We start from the raw sequence: 26113 nt of genomic DNA, 5'->3' as shown, positions 1-26113 counted from the left end.
ACCGTGAAGCTCCAAAAATGTTCTGCGGACTATGAAACTCGATGATTTCACTTTTGGGGTGAAAACTTTTCCTTTAATTAACTTCCAGCTTTCATTAACAGCAACTCAATTAGTCCGGTGATCTCTCAGTCATTACAGTTAACCTCATCTTGTGGTAATTAACTTTATTACAGTGTAACGGCAGTAAAAAAGTGTGTATTTAAGATCCAACACTGATATTAAACAACTCAGGTTACATGACACACACTGAGCGGCAGCGGTGCTGCTCGGCTCCTTCATGCTTGTTTGTGGCATCGTCGTATATTTTCGGTCCCTGCAGAAGAACAGATGCTCCCCTTTAGTGTCAGAGGAGGACCTTCCTTCACCATCCAGTGAGGGTTTTCTCAGCTGCCTGGATTCTGGAGATTGTTCTGGATCTCACAAACCAAGTCCAGATTAACATAAATAAGACTTTCCCAGAGACTGAGGAACAAACGCTAGAACACACGGAGACACACACGTCTCTTCTCCTCCCGTCAGAAAATGAAATACTGTGGCAGTGACACTTCCATGCCAGTCAAAGTTAATAATCATGGAGGTTTCTTCCCATGATGCCTTGTGCCAGCAGACAGGGGGGAGTCACGGTAGCATGACGTAGTTCTCAGCAATTTCCAGGACGTAGAGGTTGGACGTCCCCAACTGGTCCTCGGTCTGACGCGTCTCCAGGACAACCATCCTGCAGTGAGAAGAGGAGGATGTCACGCTGACGAGGAAAAGATCGACCCCGACCAGACGTGAATACTACAGCGGTGAGTGAACACCTGTCCTACCTGTCTGACTGCACCAGTCTGTAGATCTTCCTGTGGTCTGTGACCTCCTCCAGCACCTCAGTGAAGTCTTGTCTTCTTCTCTGCCAGCCGTGACGCCACACGGCCAACAGCGTGTCCTCAAAATACACTGGACAGAAACACGAAGACAGAGTCAGTGCTGAGCTGTAAACATCTGCAGTATCAACCTTCACCTGTCAGCGGATGTTCTCACCCAAAGACTCAACATCATGAGAGAAGGTGTTGTCATGAAGCCACTTGCTCTTCAGCTCCCCGTCCAGACCGACTATATGAACCGACTCTGTGGAGGAGAGACCGTCAGTGTGAGGATACCGCCATCTTTCACCTTCACAGGAACACATGACACTTGGGTTACTTACTCTCTATGAGGACGAGCAGCGAGTTACTGTCCAGCTGGTTTACTTGAACCACATCTGGACAAGGTTTCTCTGTAAGAACACACACGACAACAACAACAACATCATCAACAACCGAAACAATAACCTTTTATAATGGCCGTCATGATGCAGTATGAACCTACCCAGACCAGAGTTGGTGAACCAGGACGTGTTGGAGTTCAGGTTGATGTATTCTACAGCGACGGGCAGGTTGGGGCTCGTCCCCCGCGACACGCCGATGCACACCAGCGGATACTCCTGCTGCGGCACCACCACCATCTCAAACACCCGCACAGGGTTGGGCAGCGGGAAGTCAAAATGCTGCGGGCGAGAGAGCGAGACGGCGTCAGTCAGGAGCGTAATCTCATTTTAAATGTTTTGAACTGTGGAGTTTTTTTCATCTCACACAGGTTAAATGTTTCATTCAAGGACAGTTAAACCTGCAACTCTTCAGCCACCAGGGCCACCAGAGAGTCTATTTTCAAAAACCATAACGACTTTATGGTTCAAAGCTAACTCGTAAATTTAATAGAGGCCATAAAATGCTTCATTTCCCAGCCAGGAGTCTTTTTATTAGCTGCTGTCCGTGTTAACAGTCCAATAAAAGTGGTGATAAAGTTACAGAGATAAGCATCAAACTATAGGTCATCTGTACCTGAACATGTCGCTGCTGTATTTCTTTAATATCCTGTTCAACATTTGTTTTCTTTATCACAGTACGGTTTAGAGTTACGACTGTTATCTATGAAGATTACATTCAACAGGTAATTTAAGATGTCACATGCATTTTAATTAATTGTCTGTCCAAACAATCTGCAGCTGTAATGACGGATCAATCGTAGCACCTGGTTAGAAGAGAAAAAAAGGTGGTATTCTGATTTTAAAATGCACCGAAATTGACTTTAATTTGTATGAAATTTGAAGCAGGATTTGATTTAAAGTGTCAGAACATGAAGGAACTGTTGGACCGGTTTGATCCCCTGATGTCGACACTGACAGTGATACTAATAAATACTCAGCAAGAGCAACTCCACATCTCCTCACACTAAAGGAGAACTGAATCAGTCGCGTACAGAACGTTTTATCGGCTTCACACACTCTCACCTTGATGAGCATGAACTTGTGCATGGGCTCGTACCACTGCAGCAGCACGACGCTGGCCTCCAGACCGCAGCACAGGAACACGCAGCCTCGGTGTGGGTTACCTGCTGATAACAGATTTAGTTCGATCAGCACCGACAGATCTGAAATCTGCCTGCTTTGGTCTTCACAAGGTTTTTTTTTTTAAAAAAATCCTAAATCCAGCGTGCAGATGATTTGGTTTCAAACAGGAAGCAGAGACAGCTCACACACACTGCTGCAGTGTCGGGAGTGAATTCACAAAACACAACAACTATATGTGTAATAAATACTTCAACATTATTTATTGATTGCTCTCTTGTCTCACCAACTGAGCAGGTCTTGCAGCCTTTGGTATCAGGTATCTTACACGTCACTGCACATTTCCTGAGGACAGAAATGAATAATAAAGTTTTTTTAATTGGCACGAGCACATGTGGAGTTCTGAGATGAAATAATCAAACCAAACGAGAGAGAGAGAGAGAGAAGAGTCCGGTGTTACCGTGGTAACAGCCGGTGAGTCGGCAAGGCAACCATCCTCTGGTCCTTCCGAGCCTGTTCGTACAACTCCTTCAGCAAATGGGAGTGAAGCTGCGACGATTTACCTTCGAACAGAATTAGACGCGGTCAGAAAGTTACATTTTATTACTCAACGCCACTTTAACCACTCAGCTAAATGAGCTTCTGCTTTTAACTTACCTGATACAGACATGAGGACGTTATTAATGGTGTAGACCCAGGTGCACTTCCCCGGATACAACTGAAAGAGAAAGAGAAGAAATTAATTTATCAACTGCTTGTTTACCTCTTCAGCTTCTCTTTCAAAAGCTCTTCTTCTTCTTCTTCTTCTTCTTCTTCTTCTTTTCAAGCTTTTTGTACCAACAGAGATCTTTGTGACTGTTGGGAAAAGCCTCACATCCAACAATAAGCCTCTAAAACATCTTTAATCTTCTGCTCTGGGATTTTCTGCTGTTCACAAAACACCGAAGTATTAATCGGAGGTCGTACCAGCTCCATGGTGGCCTCGGGGCCGTTCAGGTTCAGGGTGTAGATCCCCTCCTCGGCCGCCAGGATCAGATGCTGGTCTGAGGAGAGAGAGAGGAAACACGAGCTGGTCAGACAGACGAAACAGCCGCCTGATCAGACGGACTTCACTGCGAGCTTTACTCAGCGACACAAACCTTTGGTCGCTGGGTTTTCCCAGGTTGTGGCGGAGTTCACTTTAAGAGGACAGCCGTGGAAGATCTTTTTAAAGTAGACCTGGAGAGACAGAAGTAGTTCATATCAAAACCTCTGCGTGACGTCTTACAGCTTTTATCTTCTTAAACTCCTACAGCTGTAACGTTGGTTACCATAAAACCACAGGGTCGACATTCAGACGTCTGATCTATGAATTATGTGAATTATTTATTTCTATAGAAGCAACATGTTTATACGTCTTCCTCAAGAAAATAAGTTGTTAGAAATTAGAAATAAAACAAAACATAAACGTGCAGAAGAACTATGTGAAAAATGTTTTCAAGAATATCTTGCAAAATATAATGAACGTACATTTCTTAAAACACATTGCTGATATATACTGATACATATTTAAAAATCTATAACATTGCAACATTAAATTATTAATATTTTCAAACATAAGTTTGTGTCAGCGCCTCATAAATGTGTAATTACAAAGTAAAAACAAAGTTTAATCGCTATAAATGACGACAGAACACCTGGGACGTCAAGTTATTAGATCTGCATCTATAGAAAATATATCTAAATATAACAACGTGTGTGTGTATCGATCATCTGTGTGTTAACAACACATAAATATTAGACTGTATGTGAAAGTGCTTTCCTCTGTGTGAATGTTTTTACAGGCACATGTGTCTGAACTCATCTCATACATTAGTCATCAATATGGTTTTAAAAAAATAATAAGTATGAAAGCGTCTCTTCAAAATCAACATCATAAAAACGTTTCATAAAAAGAAACATTTCGCAGTAAATATTTAAAAAGTTTGAGTTACACAACCGTTCTGTCTGCTGGGGCTCCGAGAATCTTTGATGGCGATCTCAGAAACACATCCAGCCTCATTATTTTAAACATTAAACTGAATACAGATCCTGCTGAGTTAAACTCTGCACATACGTGAAGCATCAAACACAACACGCCACCTCAGACACTCAGCGGGAGAGTCGGCATGAAGGCAGGACAAGTTCTGGTGGAAGAAGAATTAAAAAAAACTCACGGGAGGTTTCTTCATGATGGGGCTCGGACAGTCCGCAGGGTCCTGAGAACAAAACAGAAAAGCTCGTGATCACTGTGACGAGGGAGGATGTGGACAGTCGAAGAGGAAATGGAAAGACGAGTGACTCCTTTTGCTTCACTATAAATTTCTCGTCCTATACGAACCTTTACGGCAGGTTGTCGTCTGCGTAAGCCTTTAGGAGGGAGCTCGGGAGGAAGGAGGTCTGCCGGGTTCTCATTGAACTGGACCGGGAGCGACGCAGGATCTGGGTCACAAAACACAACGAGAACGTGAATCAGAAACTGTGTGATATCATTTGCATAGTATTCATATAAAAAGGCCCCTTTTTTCGTGTTATTGATGCTAAAAACACAAGTCCCTGGATTGATTATTGGTCTCTCTATTGGATGAAATCTGACAAACTAACAGCTGAAGTGTTTCCTGTTTACCCACTTTAGTATATGACACTTTATCACTGCACAGTGTTCAAACTAAACTGATTCATAAAAGACTTTTCCAGGGCTGCTGGAGTTCAGATCAGTTATCCTTCAATTTGTTTTCTATCAAAATGTCCTATAAAAGCAAAAACACGCTCATGTTTACTGCTGACATTGGCAGTTTGTTCCTTCAGCTGTGACGACGCGCCGTGACCCTGAACGTCTCACCTGAGTGTCGTGAGGTTCTCGGCCGTGGCGTCGGTCTGACGTGCGTCCCGCTGGAGGTCCTGATGAGAGGCGAGGGGGCGTACAGAGTGTAGGGTTTCCTCGCCCGCTCGTCCTCCCCGGCCATGCTCTCCTCCGAGCTGGTCCGCGCTTTGGGCTGCACTCACAGAAAACACACAAAAAACACACAAAAAACACACAGACACGGTGATGCTCTCATGTCAAACACTCAAAAATGTCACCATCGACATCTTTCACCAGATTCTGACCACTAAATAACACAAAGCAAATCAAACTTGTTGTTGAATGTGGTACAAAATACACAGATATAAAACCACGTGTCGTGTATAGAGTTTAGTTTTCTGTCCTGTTAATAATCACCTTCGGAGGAAGTGGAGGTGGAGTTTCATAATCTGGCAGGATGAGACTGTAGGCAGAGAGAGTGTCGGTCAGTCTGGTGTGTGTGTGTGTTTAATCATGACAAATACACATCAGTGCAGATGTGAGCTCTGCGGTCGCTCGGCTCACCTGGTGGACTGCATGGTAGGACTGAGGTGGACCGACGGCAGAGAGAAAGAGTCAGTGCAAACATAGAAAATGACAAAACACTCCGAGCCTCTGAACTTACTCTGAACGTGACGTATTAGCTGTAGTACGTAATCATTAATATTCTGTATTTATATGTACTGTGTGAGGTTTTCTTACATGTCCACGTCATCGTAGTCGTCGTCTGAGTCCGTGTCCCTGCTGGAGAGAAAACAGAGGTTAGAAACTTCACCAGGATATTAAATGTGACTCCACGTCTGTGCTGCTGCTTCGTGACCCGGTTACCTCACTGGACTCTTGCTGCTGCCGGTCGACCCTGGTGACGGCCTCAACTGTGAAACAACAGCAATATTTATTAAAAGAGGCAACAGTCAATATGTTTAAACTAACATCTGTGCAGCAGAGGACCCAGCAGTCACATGTTACCGCCCGCGCTCTATTTGTGGTGTTAAATTACTGTTTCTGCTTGATAATTATAAGCTGTGTGCTCAGATTGATGCACAGACGTCCTGAACACAGAGTTCACCGCTCGCTCGCGCTGTTACAGGACGTCACACCATCAGTCCTGTTGACTTTTCACAGATTGTGATGTGAGAATAAAAACAACATTGACTTTGCGGTCCTGACAGAGAGAGAGAGGCTGCACACGCCTCTGCGTACTCTGATACACCGCAAACACTGCAACACACACATTGTGGCATCGATCAGCATGTGTGTTTGTGCTGGCGTCACATTAAATGTGTCCTCGGCTTACCGTCGTGTTGGGCGAGTCTGTGTTGACGGGCCTCCGAGTGTAGATCTGTTCCACTGAGCAAACACAAGCAAAAAAACATTTAACACAGTGACACTTTTCACATTAAACCTCTGAGATATTTTCCAAATCGTCCTCTCCAGAGACACTTCATCAGGAGCGACGGCAGAATACACGTCTATTATTTCACCAGTGTGATTATCATCCAATAAACACAGAGCAGCGGGGGGTGAAACCAATGTGCCAACACATCAGGATGAGTGAAACGATGCGATGGCTGCGATATTAAAACATCTTCAATTATACTGACAGCTCAGATGAAGATGAAGCGCCCGGAACAAAAGTAATGGCCAAGAAAATGATTCATTAAGTTGAGAGAGCTGAGGTGAATAGAAATATCCGTCCGTGTTACAGTTTGACAAACAGGAAGCAGGACGGGGGAACAAAAGGTGACAGACACAGAAAACACAAGAATCCAGGTAAATGGAAACTGAGTCAAAGAGGCGGAGTAGCAACAAAAGAGCTTAAAACTAAGTGCAAAGTACAAATCCATGAAAACACAAGGGACAAAAAACTGAGGATGAGGTGCAGGTGGAGTGAGGCTGGAAAAGGACAGGAAACTGACCATCTTAACAAAAACCTGATGTGGTGAATCTGAAAACAAGTGCAGGAGTGTTTGTTTTCTTACAGCTTATGTCAGAGCTCGTCCGCTCCGCCCGGTTGTGTTTGTTGACAGACTGGATCCTCTTTAAAGATCCCGGCAGCGCCACCTCGAATCAGAAAGACAAACAGGAGTCATTCAGAGTCTACGATCCTGGGACCGAGATGGAGGTGACGTAAGACAACATGGAACGTTTCTGAATCGTGACCGACCTCCATCTCCTCGTCCTCCGTCATCAGGCAGCTCTTCAGTTTCTCAGGGTTTCGAAACTTTTCCAGCAGGTCCAGGGTCAGCTCCTGGTTCAGGCACTGCTGGGTCAGAAACATGTGCTGCACAGAGGAAGAGCGGAGACACGGGAAGCAAAGGAATAAAACAAAGAGAGACAATCAGGACAGATTAGTCCAGTTCAAATGTGTTCTTAAACCTGCAATAACTGATTTTCTGGCAACAGAAACAGAAACAAAGCTCTGATACGGAGTAGAAGTACGTGAGCAGTTCTGACCGAGAGCATCTTGGAGGCGCTGGGTCTCTTCTTTGGGTTCCTCACCAACATGGCCTTCACAAAGTTATAAAACATGGAGGACCTGCAGACAGGAAGCAGCGTAATAAAACACACAGCTGAAGAAGAAATAATCCACACACATAATGAATGATTGTGTTTTATCTTGTCACAGTTAAACACCAGGGGGAACACTTCTCCTCTCTTCTCCACTTGATAAATGTAAATATACACAAATAAAACACATTTGAACAATGTTTAATAGTGTTGTTATGATGTTTTTTAGTTACCATTTCGACTTGTCCTTCAGTTTGGGAGGCTGGTAGCCGCTCTTGGACATGAGAAACAAAACCCTGCAGGAAACAACGCAGCAGATCGCAGCCGGTGAGAATCTCAGGCTCAATCTGTCGCACACCAGATTCAGTCTGCAGGCTGAAGTATAACCGCAGTGTGTGTTGTGCTGTGTTCAGCAGAATAAGGAGTGTGTGTGTGTGTGTGTGTGCATAGGAAACCAGTAATTACATGCATGACCATACAGACGGTTTGCTGCAGGCGTGGGTGGTGGAAACAAGAGACCTGTTGTTGTTTCGGTGGGAGTTTGTATGTCAAGACAAAAATCAGATGACTTCACTTTGTTTCTGCTCCATAAATACATCTCTGCTCGTGTGTGTGTGTGTGTGTGTGTGTGTGTGTACACACTCAGATATGTGTGCTTCACTGTGTATTTACCGCAGCGGGTGGACATCGAACAGCGGTGGCTGCAGCTCTGCCAGCTCGATGGCCGTGATGCCCACAGACCAGATGTCACAAAGTTCGTTGTAGCCGCCTTTAATCTCCACGGCTGCCACCTCTGGTGCCATCCTGAGGACAGGAGGGGAACAACAACGGGTCTTAATGTCACAGATACTGCAGCATGGAGAACCAGTCAGAGCTGCTCTGAAGAGAAAAACTCTCATCGGACGAGTTGAGGCATAAAGTGTCATCAGATAAAAACAGAGACAGAAAGAAAATTAATCTTACTGTAAAATCTTCTCTGAATCCTTTGGGTTACTTTCAAACCAAATACTTCTTGAATGCTGCTCACATGTAACTACAGTAAACATTTTAACTTGTCGTAAGATGAAAACAAACGATGGACAAATCTTGTTCTCAGGCTCCAACAACAACAGCAAAATGTATTTATGAAAAATGATCACACACAGGAAAATGAATCAGAGACACAGAGAGAGAGATAAACAGGTTAACATTAATTAAAAGGAGTATAAAATGAACATAAACATCTGGGTTTTAATCTCACCAATATGGCGTCCCGATGAAGGACATCCGCCGGGCCAGCGTGGCCGTGATCTGAGCTGAGATCCCGAAATCAGCTGCAGGACAGAAGAAACAAAAAATATAAACGATCTCATTCACGTTTAAACAGAGAAACGACACTGAACCGTCTTGATGTCGCTGACGTCGGCGTGTAAGTTGACTGGAGCGACACAGTTTTTAAACCCTTGACTGCAAATTAAAATAGTTTTTTCTACGTTTGCCTTCAGAGCTCCTGCAGCAAAAACACCAAGCGTGTCTCCGGAGCAGAAACCCACTTTGTGAATGAATAAATCACAGTCTCCCCTCAGTGTTCCTCAGTTTTAAACTGTGCGTTCCCCTGATCAGACCTTTGCTTTTAAATGAACAAATATCCTGCAGCTGATTAGTAAGAACTGGCTTCAGACACGTTCAGTTAACGTACAAAACAACCAGACACCAGAGACGTGTTGACGGTGACTCATGTTAACCACACGCTGCAGCGCGGAGCAAACATCCACCTACCCAGCTTGACCTCGCCCTGGTCGTTGAGGAGGATGTTGGCACCCTGGAGGCAAAAAGAGGGCGAGACAAACATCAGCACAGACACGACCACCGAGACGTCTCAAGATGCTTTACCCACTCGGTGATCTTTAACTGAACCCACACAGGATGGAAATCAAACACACGTTCACCCTCAAAGTCTCATTTGAAGTTGATTATAAATCCCTGTTGTGTTTCCTCTGAGGAGTCTGCTCATGCTCACCTTTATATCTCTATGGATTTTCTTCTGTGCATGCAGGTAGTCCAGACCCTGTTCACACACACACACACACACACACACACACACACACACACACAGTGAATATCATAAAACTGACTGCTGGGTTTTTCTTTGCATCGACTAAACCCACTTCAGCCATCGACAGGAGGAACAAAGTATCTGGTGAAGTGGGTGTTTGTCCTCTGATCATCATTACGTCAGCAGCGGCGTGTTTTCAGATGATCAATAATGAAACTTCAGTTACAAACGTGTCGGTCGTCAGTGAGCGGTCGTACCTGGAGCATCTCCCTGCAGATGTAGGCGATCTGCGGCTCGGACAGCGGGCCGGTCACTGTGGGGCACACGTCAGAGTCACAACACTTGGATGGAGAAGCAGCATTAAGAAACTGAAGGTGTAATAAAGAGAACGACAGTAACAAGCTCCAAACATCGTCATCGTCAACTGGCGCTGATCCAGTCTGACTCACACAAAGAAGGTTTACGGGATGATTGCAGGTTTTTACAACCTCAGTCCGACTTTTCTTAATTTGAATATGAAAACATTTGACTGACCAGCTTTAATGGAGAGACACACTAACATGAGGTCCACAAATAACTAAATGATTTAAAACCGCTATCATCATTTTAAAACAAATCCAACTGTGTCTGCGGTTCCCTTAAACAAACTGTTTGACTGAAACATCTTATCTGTTCATTAACATAAAAGAAAACATTGATGATATTGATCTCTGCAAAAATGTTAACAAGTTACTGATTGTTTTATCTGGTTGCTGATTTAAAAATGTTTGGCTCTGTAATCTGCAAAGTAACTAGTAACTTAAGTTATAAACTGCACAGTGGAAATATAAAGTAGGAGAACATGGAAATACTCTCTGAAGTACAAGTACCTCAAAATATTAGTCAACTTTTTTGGTCCTGATTCGTAAAAACACCAAATCTCAGCGTGGCAAAAATAAAAACTGGCTCACTGGTTTTGATCGAAGTGATTATAAATCTCTGTAGATACATTGCGGTTCAGTTTAAGAGGGTCAGTCAGGTCGTAAAAATATGATGTAATGCCACTTTAATCCTTTATCGAGTGCTTAAATTAAGTTTCCTCGCGGTCGGTTCTTCAGATCTCAGCCATACGAACACTGACTCACCGTGGTAGATGTCCTGGAGGGATCCTCCGCCACAGAACTCCATACAGATCCACAGTTTATTAGCTCTGCAGATGGAGGAGGAAGCCTGGAAGTTAACGAGCGCCTCTGTGATTAACAACAGACAGAGAGAGAGGAAACACAGAAGCAGACAGCTCACCGGATGTAGCTGCCGTAATACGCCACGATGTTGGGATGTTTGCAGCTCTTCACTATGACGATTTCCTGCTGGATGATAGAAAAATCGTCCTCTGTGGAGACAAAGAGACACAAAACACACGTGTTAGTGATATCTCATCAGGTGCAGGTGCAGCAGGAGGTAAGATGGCGTCCTGAGATCATCACCTCCTACTGCTGGATGTCCTCCACCGTAAACATCACCATGTTTTTAGGCCACATTGCAAATTCACAATTTATATCTTAGACATTCCTAAATCCCCTCAAAAGCTTTTAAAACCAGAAAAAGAGAATGAACTATCATGATGTTACGATACAATACTGATATATTTCTCTCCGCCCTTCAGTTCTTCATGACAGTGGGCAGTGTGAAGCATCATGACCTGCTGGTTTGTTCCTCCTTAACTAACCCAGAGGTTGTTGCTGTAAAGCTCAGCCCGACACGTCTGAGCTCTTTGAGTCGACCTTGTGTGATGTGTTGTTTGTCTCCACAGTTCGCTGCTGACGTGTCTGCAGACGGGTCAGTGTGGTTTGTAAGGTTAAATTAAAGGCTCGAGCGAAGTTTCCATCACCGACACCTCAGTTTTACAGCAGATGAACAGAGTCGGTTTGCTGCAGCAGAAACATTTTACCTCCATTCGGTGCAGATTTAATAATAAGCTGAAAACACTGAACGAGTCAGTGGGGCCTCTTACTAATTACAGAGAGCTGGTAACACGAACATGATCAGTGTAATCAAAGCGTTGGAGGGATAATTGAACGCAGTCGCAGCCTCTTTTCTTTGTTTATCGCTGGAGTCTGACGGTTTGCAGCTCTGAATTGTTTGATTTATGTCACTGGGGGAAATAATGAGCCTCTCTCTTTGTTTCTCAGTGTGCACGGACCGAGCTCTGCCCTCGAGCAGCGAGAGCACCGTGGTGTTTTGTTAAAAGCTCCCGTAATGGAATCATAATGAGTTTGGGAGCGAGTAATTGTGTTGCATTAAAAGACATTTGGGGAAGCTGGGGCCGCTGTAAAGTTTATTACGCTTGTCTCGGGGCAGAGAGAGGTGCAGGTAGATCTGTAGTCAGACGTGTAGAAGAACATTTTACTATCTTACATTGTAAATGTTAAATGTTATAAAATAAACATTGCAACTCCCACCTGGTTCCATCTTGATGACCTTGATGGCTGCCAGCTCTCCATTCTGCTTGTTACGTGCCTGAAAACACAGAAACAAACACACAGGTTCATTATTTTAACTCTGTAACCGTCACAGGATGTTGTAAGTGTGTTATGTGTAAGTTGCGTCTTCTTGCGTGCCAGCAGGGAGACGTTTGCATGTTTGCTGTCCAGCTCAGTGGAGTGTGAAAAACCCAAAAAAAAAAACCAAAAACCCAGCTCACTCTGTGACATTAAAGATCCAGAAATACATCCACGCACACAGTGACCTTTAGAGGTGTGACGCCATGTGAGGAAAGTGTCACTTCTCTTTGCTTGTTCACACAGTTTCTAGACAGAAACCAGAACTTCCTTCATGCCTGAGTATTTATTAAACTGGTCCAGGTTAATTTTCTCTTAAAGCAGTTTGGACACACTGACAGGAAACAGAGCAAACAAACACAAAGTTCATCCGATCAGTGACGACTGTGACACGAGCATGAAAAGCTGCAGACGATAACACATCTTCTGGTATCCCTGCCCACTTCGTCCAATCGGGACAGAGAACCAGATAAAGAGGCGGTCCCGTCTGAGAAGCGACAACAATTCTTACAGCAGCTTTAAAGTTCCGGTTGTAAAGACTCAGTAACGCTGGAGGCCTCGATGGTTTTACCTTTCAGATTGATACCATAACATCCTCATTTCTAATAAGAATGAAATATGTATTAAAACATTCTTTAATTCCAGTATCAAGTTAATGTTACATTAGAAAACTGTTTTTTTAAGTAGGGTTAGGTGATTTTGGTGACACTACACTGAATATTAATGAAGTTATTGACTATTTCTCTTAATAGAAATTCCCAAAAATTATAGAAAAGCACAGTTTTTTCCGAACAAACAGTTGCAGAATAACCAGCAGGAGATCATTGATGTGTGGAGTGATTTTGGTGGCACGACACTGATTAAAAGTGAAGTTATTGAATATTTTTTGTAGTGTCTCTTTTCGGTGTTGCACTTTGCGCCCTCGTCTCACAGCCGACCACAGAGACTGATGTTAATGTCCAGCCCAGGAGCCAGTGCTGGTTCTGGACCGGTTCTTATAGGGGGGCCAGGTTGGGGCCGGTTTTTCTGTTAGGAGGCTCATTCAGCTCAGGAGAAAAAGACATTCAGAGAAGAGATACACAAGACTTCAAACTGACTGGACAGTAAACTGCTGAGACACTTTATTTCCGCCTGTCATTGTATTACTGATGCAGACGCCACAGGGGGGTCCGGTCCAGTTATGGGGGCACTGGCCCCTGTTGGCCCCCCTCAGAACCACCGCTGCCCGGAGGAGCGCTCGTTTGGATGTTAATACGGTTGTAGCTCGTTGTCTAACTCTCGTCGTTTGTGTTTTAACAATGTTTCGCTTATGAGTTATTGATTCAGGAGGTTCGAACAAAGGCCACCGGGGCCGTACGATGATTTATGTTTTTCACGGGGCATCAAGGCCAACGTGGTTCAAAACCTTGCTAACATGTTGGGTTTTTTTTAACTTGACTTAAATGTATTTATTCGTGTCACAAAGCGTTCAGCGGAAAAATAACTTCATACGTAGATCGACAGTGAGAGCAACTTATTAAGACTCATTTCATCTGATTACGGCAGCAAAAAAGTCGCTGTTACGCTGATGATGACGACATGTCCTTCTGGAAACACTGAAATATGTCACTCTGGGAGTTTTGACTCCAAGATAACCTTTTGTGATACTGATTAATCTGACCATCTTAGCTGAGTGACACATCATCTGGTAGCTGTCAGACTTTATCAAGAGGAAATCAAAGGAGACAGAGGAGGAAACATCACGGCACTGAGCGACAAACGAGGCACATATGGAGAATAAACTCTCTACGCTGGGCTCAGAGGCTCAGCAGTGAGGGGAGACAGTGACTTCACACACGTCAGGCTTCCAGTCCACCCACTGCATCAGAGAGGAAATACCCTGAAACAGAACGCAGTCATAAGGGAACTCGGTCAGCGAGAACAGGTAGTACAGTTACAACGGAAACGCCGCCTCTCAGAGAGGGAGTTTTAAAAAGCACACATGACACAACCATGTCAGAAGGTTTTGTCCAAAGCACCAAAAAAAAGAAAGGAGTGCAAAAATACTTTCAGGTGGAGCTGAAACAGCAGATCCAGGACCAGAGGACAGCTGCTGATATTGACAGTAACACGTCTCTCCCTGTCATCAAGAAACTGTTATTTCAAAACAAGTTCCTCGTCATTTGTATTTTAAGATCGAGGAGCATCAGGATGCAACTGTGACCGTTTTCAGAGACACGACGTGAAGGCAGGCGTCGGCCTCCTCCGCTGTCAGAGCTCTAGTTTCGCTCGGTCGGAAAAGTAAAACCCACCAACAAATGATAAAGACCATAACGAGAGGTGACGCTTCGCGGATTAACGTTAGCCGCTGTGATCTTCTGAGAGTCTGCCTTTGAGTTCGACGTTGAAATGGCACAGTGGAAAGTGGAGGGGTTGTGGTCGCAGAGGAGGACGACCGTCACAAACGACCGTCTCCTGTGTTTATTTATGGATGACATTTTTATTTACAGCAGAGTTTATCTGCATTCAACCACGACCAAACCAAAAAAACAACCTGATATTAAAGTGTTACTTCACCACCATCACAAATACACCTCTCGCTTTCCTGCAGCGGCATCAGGTTTCATGTGCCGAGGCCTTCAGACGTCCATCTCTGAGATTTCATCCGCTGCCAAAATATAACGGAGGTGAATCGGTGGATTAACGGTGGAAGGAGATTCTTCTCACAGATTTTGAGATTCAAGCGCTGAGTCAGATAATTTGACTTCAGTGGCACATACCATAACGATTCTGTGATAATCGATTCATTGCGTCTAAAACACATCATGATATTTGTCCAAATGAAGACTAAAAATACCCCCGATGATGAGAAATGAGGCTGAAAACATCCCTCAGCGCTCACGGAAAAAAAGGTTTTCTGTCTGACTTCATCTGTAAAAAGTGTTTCTGAGAAAGTTTAGTCACGTTTATCGTTAGTGAGCAGATCAAGTTCACCTGCACGGGACAGATCGGCTGCCAGAACGCAGCGTTTCTCGTTAAAACTGAGGCACAAAGGACTCTGAGACGGCGTGAACATAACTTCTGGTAACAGTCAGTCATCCCGTGTGTGTGTGTGTGTGTGTGTGTGTGTGTGTGTGTGTGTGTGTGTGTGTGTGTGTGTGTGTACACACATGTGAAGTACAGAAACAGAATAATGAAAGCAACAATGACAGTGGAAAACTCCACTCAGTCTATAGAGTGTATGTGTGTGTGTGTGTGTGTGTGTGACATCAGAGAGGTCACTGAGGGGAAACACACCTGAGATGTGATCAGTAAACAACCAAACACACACACACACACACACACACACACACACACACCCACATAGACTTAGATATAAGAGTTGGACGTCACAGTGGAAGCCGCCGACCTTCTACAACAGCGTCTCCGTCTTTGCGTCTCCGCTGTGATCACCAGCGAGGAGACACACACACACACACACACACACACACACACACACACACACACACACACACACACACACACAGGTATCGATGAATCCAGTAGGTGTGATGCCAACGATGCACCTCAACAGAAGAAAGTAAATGACAAAGATGATACTGAAGCTCAGAGGGAAAAACAAGTTACAGTTAAAGTTAAAAAAAGATAATATAAGATGATATTTCACACAGGAAACTCTGTGAGCAGCAACTTTTATCTATAATCTCCAAAATGAACCCTCATCAGACCCGACCTGAGGCTCCTCCTGGTCACCAGAACAGAAACACGCTCACATTTATGTTTTTCTACTTCTTATCACGTACGTCTCACACGAGTCCTCACTGTCGTCCGTGGAGACGAAGAGGAGAACAGATATGAGATTAGAACAGAGTTGATTTTAAAGATGTATTTATAGTGTGAATCAGGAAGTTACACAGCTTTCAGTCATTCATCCGATTTTTCACGTCTGTATATTTCCTTGTAAACAGACGTGATAACGTGTCTCACTTGTTCCCGTTTTCATCGTCTGTTTATTTGCTTTTGATTTCTGTCATGTTGACACATTAAACACAAATATGTGTCAATATTTGAGACGCATCGACAGGAAGACGGCTGACTCACACCTGTACACACAGAACTGGGTGAAGTGTTAAGATAACTGTTTAAAACTCTCTTCATGGACGTCCAGAGCGACAGAAACCTTCAGCGATCTCACAAAACGTGATGCTGAACGTGAAGACGAGATCTTCTTTTCTCAAGAATCTTCAGAAGAGAAGATATTCTAATAATGTTTGTTATTCTCCTTTTCATGTGTCTCAAACACCCATCTTCTGTTCTTCTGTACTATAATTACACCGTGGAAAAACTCGAGAGATGAACTCTGGAACATTTTCTAACCAAAGTCGTGCACACAAACAAAACACAGCTGACTCTTGGTCGCAGTGCTGACCAGCTTTTTTTTTTTTTCTGTGTTAGGAGATAAAGCAGAGAAAGTTTCATCCTGTTTACATTCCGCCTGCTCAGATACGCAGGACCAGTTATTTCACACACGGAGGACAAAAGCAGCTCGTTCTCTTTTCACTAAAAGCAACAAATATGAAAATATAATACGTAACAGCGAAACACAAACAGGGAGGACAGAAACCTTTTAAGAGAGAAGAGATAAGAGCAAAGGAAGGTCACAGGATGATAACGAGAAGTGCTGAAGGTTCGATAAAGCCGAAGAGAACATTATTCTTGGGTTTAAAGGAAGTCGAATTCAGAGAAGTTTAAATCTTCTGGAAGTTCCAGCACATGATGACTAAACTCTTCTTCTGTGTGTTCAGGCTGGACATTAAAAATAAAAACTTGCCATTTGAAGTTTCTGCAAACCACAAATTAGGTCAGAGTGGCTAATGTAAAATTTATGATCAACATTTCTATAATAGGTTTCATATAAATGTCATATATGTGCCGAGCTTCACGAGGACGGTGACCAACACAGAGACCGCGGCTCAACATAGCTGCTGCACAGCTCGAGGTGTTAACCGCTGGATGTTTTTAACAGGACGTGTTCAAAGTGGCAAAACAGGTATTTTAAGCCAAAACATGATCTTTATCTTTATCCAACCACACTGTGAGCGCAGCGTTATCAACAGAAAACTGAAAGAAATGTGCAGAAATGTACACGATTAGGAATCGATGAGTTCGCAGGATTTATCATCAGGTGGTCGTTACTTTATCAGCGCTCGGACGCTGAAGAACGAGCAGCGACGAAGGCCGACTGTGTTGCCTCACGTGTCCTGCGTGTCCGACAGGACGCTGCACTCGAACACACCACAGAGACGGACGACAGCGAACTAGCTCGTACGTTCTGCACCTGCATGTGAGGAGAAAACTCTCCAGAGGTTGCAATCGATTTCATGTGGACATTTAAGGTTTCAGCTCTGAGATTCCTGACTTGGTTTTTAGTCAGACGAGCACCGAGTCTCACTGTTTTCTCATTTGTGTCTGTATTTCACTAAAGAGCGTCCAGTTATTGATGCAGTTATAGACGACAGCGAGGCGACACACAGCAGAGAACTGACACACGATAAACTGATGAATCTGTCTGAGAGTCAAATAAACACAACAACCTCTCGAGCACTGGATTTATTCCTTTAAGATGTCTGATATCATGAAGTATTAAGCACACACACACACACACACACACACACACACACACACACACACACACACACTAGTTACGGGCTGGTGACCGCGATATGTTTGATGCTCTTGGCACCATAAATGATCTCTCTTCCTCTTTTTGGTGTTAATAATAAATCAAGAACCCAAAAAATTCAAGTGCATTTCATCGTAAAACACAAGTGTGCTTCCACACACACACACACACAGACTCACTCTCTCTCTCACCCACACACACACACACACACACACACACAGTAAACCACACCGTTTCAGCAGAAACCTGACACAGTTAGCTCGGCGCTGCAGGCAGCTCCTGTGTGCAGTCCGCTGCTCACTTCTTCATTTTGCGCCTGAGGTTGCACACACACCAGGTGCAGCCCGCAGCTTCTGAGAGGCTACAGGTCTGAAACTAAGATCTGCACCATATCGAACAGCAAAACCCCTGAAGTGCACTTCAGTAGCCAAGCCACATCTGATAAGGAGAGTCGGGCTCTGACTGTAGAGGAAGGGAGATCCTGTCAAGTGTAGATGCAACGCTGCAGTCACCCGGAGTAAATCCGGCCCTGATGTTACACATATCTGCACAGGTGGAGCTCATTAAACTGTCAGTTTGGCTGTGAGGGAAACATCAGTATGACAAGAAAAATGTCTGATTCAAAATAAGGCAAAATAAGTCTTTGTTAAACATGTCAGGAAGGTGAGCGAGGAGTCACGGTGTTGCCCTCCGACCATGATGGCTCAGAGGAAGTGACCTTCTCATGGAAACCAGCGCAGCCGTGTGTGTGTGTGTGTGTGTGTGTGTGTGTGTGCTCACACCGAGCTGCATGTCTGTGCTTCTATCGGCTGACGTAGAGGAGCAGCCACATCTGGGTGTGGTCCATCAGGACGAGGCAGACTCGTCTTCTGCCTCACACATCTGACGCTCAGTCGATGTTTTTATCTCAGAAATGTTACGGTGAGGTAAAAAAAAAAAAAAACTGCTTCTGTAGGTTGTGAACTTTTGCACTCAATGATTCATCGTAGAAGAAAAGGTGAGGGGATAAAACACACGGAAAAAAAATCCCTAAAATGACTTTGAGACGGTTCATTTGTGTCCAAACAAAACAGAAAGCAAATAGATTCATGAGGTACGTGACAATAATTAATGTGAGATATAAAAGTGAGCACATTTAGCTGCGGGAACGCTCTCAGAAGTCAGTTTTTCTGACTGCCACAGTTTCTGAAGCTACACAAGTGCTGCTGAAGAGCAGGCAGGAGGTCGATCAGGGTCGGAGGAGTTCCCTGAGAGGAAAGACGGCCTCTTTTATATTCAGAGAAACACGAGCAGCTTCTGTGTGTCTCTGTCATCAGGCCAACATTTTAATTTGTCTGATACTTTGAATTATGATGAAATACCTGCAAATATAATGTCATTCTCATCAGCCTCACCTGGACTTTGTGTTTACTGGCAGTCAGAAAACTTTAGCTGAATGAAGACACCCATGAAACATCAGCATCCGAACACGTTGCCCTGCTGGTTGCAGACACACAGAGCAGGTAGCCTGGCTGCGGGATCATGTTCGGTCAGACTAAAGAACATATGACCTTCTGTAAACGCTGGACTGGGGGAAGATGCTAATATCACCCAGCAGCAGTGAGCTGATAACAGATCTATGCTGTGTTATCGATGACGTGATCGACACCTTTATAAACTATCACGTCCCATTCAGAAGTTGAATCTTAATTGATGATTTTGACACTGAGACGATTCATTTTTTTATGAATTTGGGCTGATTTTGTAAAAATAACAACAATGAAGTAAACGTTCGTCATGTCGAGCCACGGGGAAGTCTTTCTCTTTCTGTACGTATTCATGTCGTTAATTGCTCGTCTGGACGTGATAAACCGGTTCTGATCAGAAACCGTCGGTTGACACTCAGAGCGGCACTTGGCTGCGTGTTGCTGTCCGACAGGTGAATCCAGCTGCTATTTTCAGCACAATGTCGAATGTCGGACGGTTAAAGAAAGGAAGTTTGACGTTTGACAGCTCAGAAGGCAGAAATGTTGTCTGGGGACATGCCACGAGTCGATGATGATGATGATGATGATGATGATGATGATGATGACTTCTGTTTTTCAGTGTCAAATAAAAATGCAACCATGAACGACTTGATGCTGTGGGTCCGATTTATTCTACAATCACTCAGTTCCTCTTTTAATCTAACTTTTGGGCGACACTGAAGGAGAGTAACACACACGCTGTCTGGCGTCCTCCGGTCGGACGCCATCGTGACGCCGGAGTCAGTTTGACGTAAGACATTCTGGATCAGTCTGAGCGGATGTAACGGGCCTGTGATGTGGCTGTTGGCAGATCTGTGCGTATTGATCTCATATCAAGTCAAGCAGGAACAAGTGAGGCTTGTTTTCTTGTCCTTATCAAAGCGAAGGTCGACATGAAGAACCTGTCTCCACATCAGAGGATGACGAGTACTACACAGATCTGACTCATCCAGCGCCGCCGCCACATCCTTCTCTGTGACCGTCTTGATGTTGGTGTTCACTCTTCTTTTACTCTTATCTCCTTCTAACGGAGGTGTTTTAATATTGTGGCTTTATTTCAGTTCCTCCGCCGCTCCATCCATCCGACCGCCGGGAAAAAAAACACAGAAAGAAGAAGAAGAAAAAAAAAAAACCGGCCTCCTGCTGCTGCAACATCCGAAGCTGACACGTTGGTTTCTCTATCACGATCATCATCTCACACACACACACACACACACACACACACACACACACACACACACACACACAAATATAAGGCCTACTTTCTCACTGCTGAAGATTGTGCAAAAGCGCTGCATTTGCAGGCTGACCTCCGTTTTACAGTGAGTGCAGCAACACGTGTGTGTGTGTGTGTGTGTGTGTGTGTGTGTGTGTGTGTGTGATTACATCTGTGTGTGGGTGTATGTGTGTGTGTGTGTGTGTGTCCATTTGTGAAGGAAGGACATCTATGCAAATCTCTCCCCGTGTTAAACAGAACCGCAGGGTCGACTGACCTGTTTAGAGGAAGTGTGCTCGCTCGTTTGCATCAGTTACACTTCACTGTTTTTAGAACGGTTGGAGCAGATCAGAGATCAGCTCGACTACACGACGGATCAGCTCCACTCTGTAGAGCCTGATGTTACAAAAAGGTCGTCAAAATCCACAGACGTGCAGCAGCTCTGCAGTAAAAACACAATGTAATGTTCTGTTCTTGAAATCAGGCTCAACCCATTTTATGAATTATAACAAATTTATAGCGTCTGGAGATTTTTTAGCACCGAAGCGCAAAACCTCCTAAAGAAGACGTCATGTTTAGGAATATAAGATTATCATGGATACCAGACACCTGATCCAAAGTGTAATATACTGAATGAATACTGAGAGACATGTTAGCATGTTAGCATCATCAGCCGACGACTGTAAGACTCAGTGACTCTAACGCTGATGGGAATTCAAGCGTTAGTTTTTTGGGTATTTCATCACAATCTAGTGGTGAGGCTGCAAATTGCGACCAACTGAACACCCCTCCTTCAGCCAAAGACCCTCTGTGGTTTGTCTGTTCTGGGCTAGAAGCATGTCAGACTCCCAGGAGGAGGATCTGCTCCACGTGTAGATACACAAGCCTCGTTCTAACATCATACACTAATGAACATGTAATTATGAGTATTATATTCATTTGCAGCCAACAGATCCTCTGAAATCCTACAGACTGGACCTTTAACCCAATTCTTTTTTTAATCGAAGTTGTCAAGTGTAACATCGAGCCACAAATACGATCAGATAGTCAGAGAGTCTCGTTTGTGACGGTTCATCACAGGAGGATTCACCTCGTTAACGTCAGATGCTCCTCCAGCACCATCAAAGTGTTTCTGCTAAATAAAACTACGTGAGTGTGACGGTCGAGGAGGACGAAGGTGTGTCGAGCGAGATGTCCGCCCACACTCTGTCAGTCTCTCATCACTTGTATTGGCACCGAGCCGGCCCGCCATGTTTCTGAAGATGATAAAGACTTTTACTTTTACTTCATGAAATGGGAAGTGCTGGAGGAGCCAGCTCGACTCGGCCAGTAAAGGAAAGGGAAACAATCGATTCTGAAGAATTTTCACAACTTACTTCACTTTTCCACACATCAGTGTTTCAGGTGTGACTGGTTCTGTGGAAAGTACCAGACAATCCTAAGAATACTGTCCACCTACACCAGGGGCCACATGTTCCCTCCGCCGTGCTCGCTCGCTAACTGCTGCTCACATCCACTCACACCATCACTTCACTTCTGTCTTCACACCTGACGATGAAGCGGATCAGAGCCGTGTGTGTGGAGACGTCTCGACCGGATCAGAGATGTAAAACCTTTCAGACGCAGCGTTCCTTCTTCGACATGTTCGCCGCGCTCACTTTACGCTTTTTATTTACCGCAATCAACCTTATAACCGCCTCACTGCCGAGGTTCTGATCATCGTTTAGCTTCACTTTTGTCCACCGTGTGCTCAAACTACAAGTGTGTTTTAAATGTGACACATCAGATCCAGTGGATTTATGATGATACACAGAGTTATTAAAGGATCTCAGTCATCTCTGGTGGTATCAACACGCTTTTGGTTCCTCACCAAGTCTTCCTCTGTCAGAAGGAATAGCTGAGACGTCGGCTGTTGTCTGTGAGGTTCCAGAGTTACACGTGAATAAGTCGAGTCGTGTCGTCGTTCTGAGCGCCACAAATAAAAACCTGCTCCCTTCTGTTGTGTCGGGCAGCGAAAGGCAAAAAGTTTCAGAGGCAGAACCTCAAAACCTAAGAATATTAAACCAGAGCGATCTGAAAGATAGAACTGATGGTGACAGTCTGCACCTGTGTGATCATTCATTCATCTGGATTAGTGATATTGTTTTTGTGGGTAATCATGTTGCTGTAAATGTGTCTTCAATGATTTCAAAGGTTTGCGGTCCATCTGTGAAGCTTCAGAATAGACGATGACTCGTTTTACATTATTCAGACACTCGACACGTGACTTGTTCTTGTTTCAGCACATTTATAGATCAACAGCTGCAGGAAGATTCAACTTTAACAGGGTCAGTAACGTCTTCTCAACTCAGTTTGGGCCTCTGGAGACTTGGATCATGCCGGACGAGCTGTATGGATCCATTTTATGTTTCTCGTGGTCACTTTTGTTTGACATTTTAAATCAACTCATCGGCTCCAGAAAAGTTTTGTGGGTGACAAAACTTCACCTGACTTTCCATCAACATGGAGGAGATGATGACCGAATTCTCTATTTTTGGGTGAACTGCTCCTTTAATGTTTACAGTCACATCCGGACACATTAACACAGAGAACTATTTGTGTGTCTGCATAGAAAATAACCTCACCGACCCGTCATCATTCATCCTGCAGACGTCGAGGTCTCATTATAAACCTGATCAACATCTTTCAGTCTTCATCGTGTCAGAAATAACAATCTGTCAGGACCCAAACTGTGATCAACAGGACTGAACATCAACAGGTGAAATCACATGAAGAGGATCCGGTCGGGGTCAAAGGTCAGATCACATCTGAACACTGAACTGGACTGAAGCCGAATCATTTCAGAACCTCTTAAATCTCGTGTTTAACTTTTTTTTTCTTTTTTCTTTTTTTTTTTTACTGAAAACATGAAACAAGCAGAAGAAGATGAAGCTCCTCCACTCAGTACTCTGAGGTAATCAGATTACACTTCTCTCTCAGGTGGAGTAAACTTCTCAAAAAAAAAAAAGAAAAGAAAAGACAAGAAAAAAGAAGCTAGCAGCTATTTACGAGAATACTTTCACTTCTTGTGAAACCACTTCCTCCAGCAGGGCTGAAGGCTGCACTGAAGCTGTGACTGCAATCAACCAGTGAAACTAAAATCAATCACACCTTTATTTCCTTCCTAACTCAGCGAGACATTCCCAGTGAGCGCAACGCCATTTATTAACCAGCCCAGAGAGAACGATCGATTCAGTATCGCGTTTATTGCGAAGGGACGCAGGCGAAGCAGCAGAAGTTCGACACGCTTCACTTGAGATGCTCGCAGCCAAAATCCCCCTCAGACCGAGAAGTTCACAGCTTTACCGCCTTAAAAATGCATTTCATCTTCTATTTCAAAGACTCTTCAAATGTCCAAAGACAAGTAATGATTCTAAGTGAGTCACAAAGTCAAATCACATGAAGTTAAGCCGTGTTAGCGACACTGAGCAGCTCTGAGATCAGTTCTGAGGCTCTGACCTTGTAGACTTCTCCGTACGTTCCTCCTCCGACTCTCAGCAAGATCTCGAAGTCATCCTGAGGGTTCCTGGTGGAGATATCCAGAGCCGCCCGGTGCTGGAAATCCATGTTGTTACTAAAATCCCCCCTCAGTCATGTCACACACACTCACACACTCACACACACACACACACACTTGCACACATCTACATCTACCAGCTACAAAACCAATCAACTCTCAGCAGAAGTGAGCTGCTGAGAAAACACACTCGCTTTGTCTCTCTGACTCGTGTCGTTCAGCTGCTGCCTCTCTCTCTCTCTCTCTCTCTCTCTCTCTCTCTCTCTATCAATCTATCTCCACACACACACACACACACACACCTTCCTGTTTCTGTTTCTCAGCCTACCATCGATCCTCCCTCCCTCTCTCACACCTTCCTCTCATGCATGTTTTTTTCTCAGCTCATTTGTTTAATCCAGTGCTGTTTCCTGTTGGGTGTGTGTGTGTGTGTGTGTGTGTGTGTGTGTGTGTGTGTGTGTGAGACACACTGAGGGGTTTTCTTTTATGTTAATGTATTACAGAATTGTGTGTCTTTGTATGTGTGTGTGTTGAGCACATGCTTTGGGACACATGGGTTGACATGTGAGGCTCGTAGCTGGTTCATGACAGTTGTGCTGTTTGGGGTTTTTAAGCGTAAGTTTCAGTCTCAGCTTCACGCCCACTGCCATGAGCCTGTTTCTGTGTGTGTGTGTGTGTGTGTGTGTGTGTGTGTGTGTGTGTGTGTGTGTGTGTGTTGCAGCTCTGCAGCAACCCTCACTCGTGCTTGGAGCTCCCTCCTGTCAGCTTCCTGTTCAGAAGCATTAGTGTGCTGATAAAAATGGGGCACCTTTGCTTCCTGTCAGCAGGTTCATATCTGCGTACCTGCTCTGAAAACTCTGTTACTGTTAAATCTCAGTTATTTCTTTACCTGCAGGTCAAAAAATGTTCATTATATTCCTGATTTTGATGTCTTGATATGTCCGGCCAGATGTTGAGAGACACCGTAAATCCAAATATTTAGAGAGAGGGGTATAAAAAAAATCTGTCAGACTGTGAAAAAAGGAAATAAAGATGGAATTATAAGAGCTGTTACAGATCCTGAGTCTGCAGCCTGAACGACCGCATCACAAGTGATTAGAATTAGTGAGAAAACGCTCCAGACACGCAGCGGCGGACGTGACATCATCAAGCGTTGAACGTTTCCCCTGGAAGACGTTTGTGGTGGGGCAGAAACACGCGGTTGTGTGTGGCCGTCCAATCACAGCTCAGCTGCAGGCGAGCGTGGATCGAACAGTGGACAGGTTCACTGTGACGTCGCCAAGCTAATGCTAACAAGCTAGCTAATGCTAACAAGCTACCTGTGTCGGCAGGTGAAGGAATGTCCAGCACAGACCAGCACCAACACACAACATATGCCGGTCTTGCTGGTGAGCAGCATATGTTGTGTGTTGGTGCTGCATAGCATAAAGCTAACATGCCCACAGTGTCAATGCTAACATGCTAATGCTAAGCAGGTGTAATTACCAACAAAGTCAGACAGCTGATGTTGAGGTTGGGGCGACAGGTGAAGCACATTTCATGTTTAATCCATCCAGCAGTCGTCAGGTCGTGTCGCTCAGCCGGTCTGAGGGCGGAGTCACGATTCATCCTCTGAGGATCACGACTGTTTGTACCGAGTGTGATGTAAATCAGTCGTGCAGTTGACTTCCTGTATTTGTTTTGTCTGGCTGGCTGTTTCTCTTGCAGCAGGTTGCTCTGCAGGATGTTTGCAGATTCATCTCGTTCCATTAACAGACACACGAAAAACACACTCGCAGCGTCTTTTAACACTTTGCTGGTTGTGTTGATGGAGCAGCTGATCTCAGAACAGTCTCTGTGACACTGTGAAAGGCAGCTGGGTGT

The 26113-nt window shown here is 44.4% G+C and overlaps 1 protein-coding gene across 5 annotated transcripts; it reads right to left on the bottom strand.

The window, feature by feature from the left end:
- Positions 1-147: 147 nt before the first annotated feature.
- Positions 148-24475, bottom strand: LOC119004546 (mitogen-activated protein kinase kinase kinase kinase 5-like). Of its 5 annotated transcripts, none has more exons than XM_037071552.1 (32): positions 24193-24475; positions 12213-12270; positions 11053-11143; positions 10896-10960; positions 10029-10084; positions 9736-9783; positions 9495-9537; positions 8977-9049; positions 8409-8540; positions 7970-8032; positions 7683-7764; positions 7393-7509; positions 7208-7289; positions 6523-6575; positions 6054-6100; positions 5928-5969; positions 5751-5771; positions 5604-5649; positions 5226-5379; positions 4725-4825; positions 4561-4602; positions 3505-3583; positions 3332-3408; positions 3023-3083; positions 2826-2928; positions 2652-2710; positions 2309-2412; positions 1348-1525; positions 1187-1255; positions 1021-1107; positions 810-936; positions 148-715 (listed from the first exon to the last, which is right to left on the bottom strand). In XM_037071552.1, the coding sequence occupies exons 1-32, from the start codon at positions 24298-24300 to the stop codon at positions 619-621; spliced, it is 2565 nt and encodes an 854-aa protein (XP_036927447.1). In that variant the 5' UTR covers positions 24301-24475; the 3' UTR covers positions 148-618. The 5 variants fall into 5 exon arrangements, with proteins under 5 accessions (XP_036927447.1, XP_036927475.1, XP_036927466.1 ...); XM_037071580.1 differs by having other exon boundaries at positions 1354-1525; XM_037071571.1 differs by having other exon boundaries at positions 2309-2409.
- Between the last annotated feature and the right edge of the window lie 1638 nt (positions 24476-26113).

The sequence above is a fragment of the Acanthopagrus latus genome, chromosome 2, assembly GCF_904848185.1.
Source record: "Acanthopagrus latus isolate v.2019 chromosome 2, fAcaLat1.1, whole genome shotgun sequence".
Lineage (NCBI taxonomy): Eukaryota > Metazoa > Chordata > Actinopteri > Spariformes > Sparidae > Acanthopagrus > Acanthopagrus latus.
Note: the sequence above shows the minus strand (reverse complement) of the source record. Positions and strands in the feature narration are given on the sequence as shown.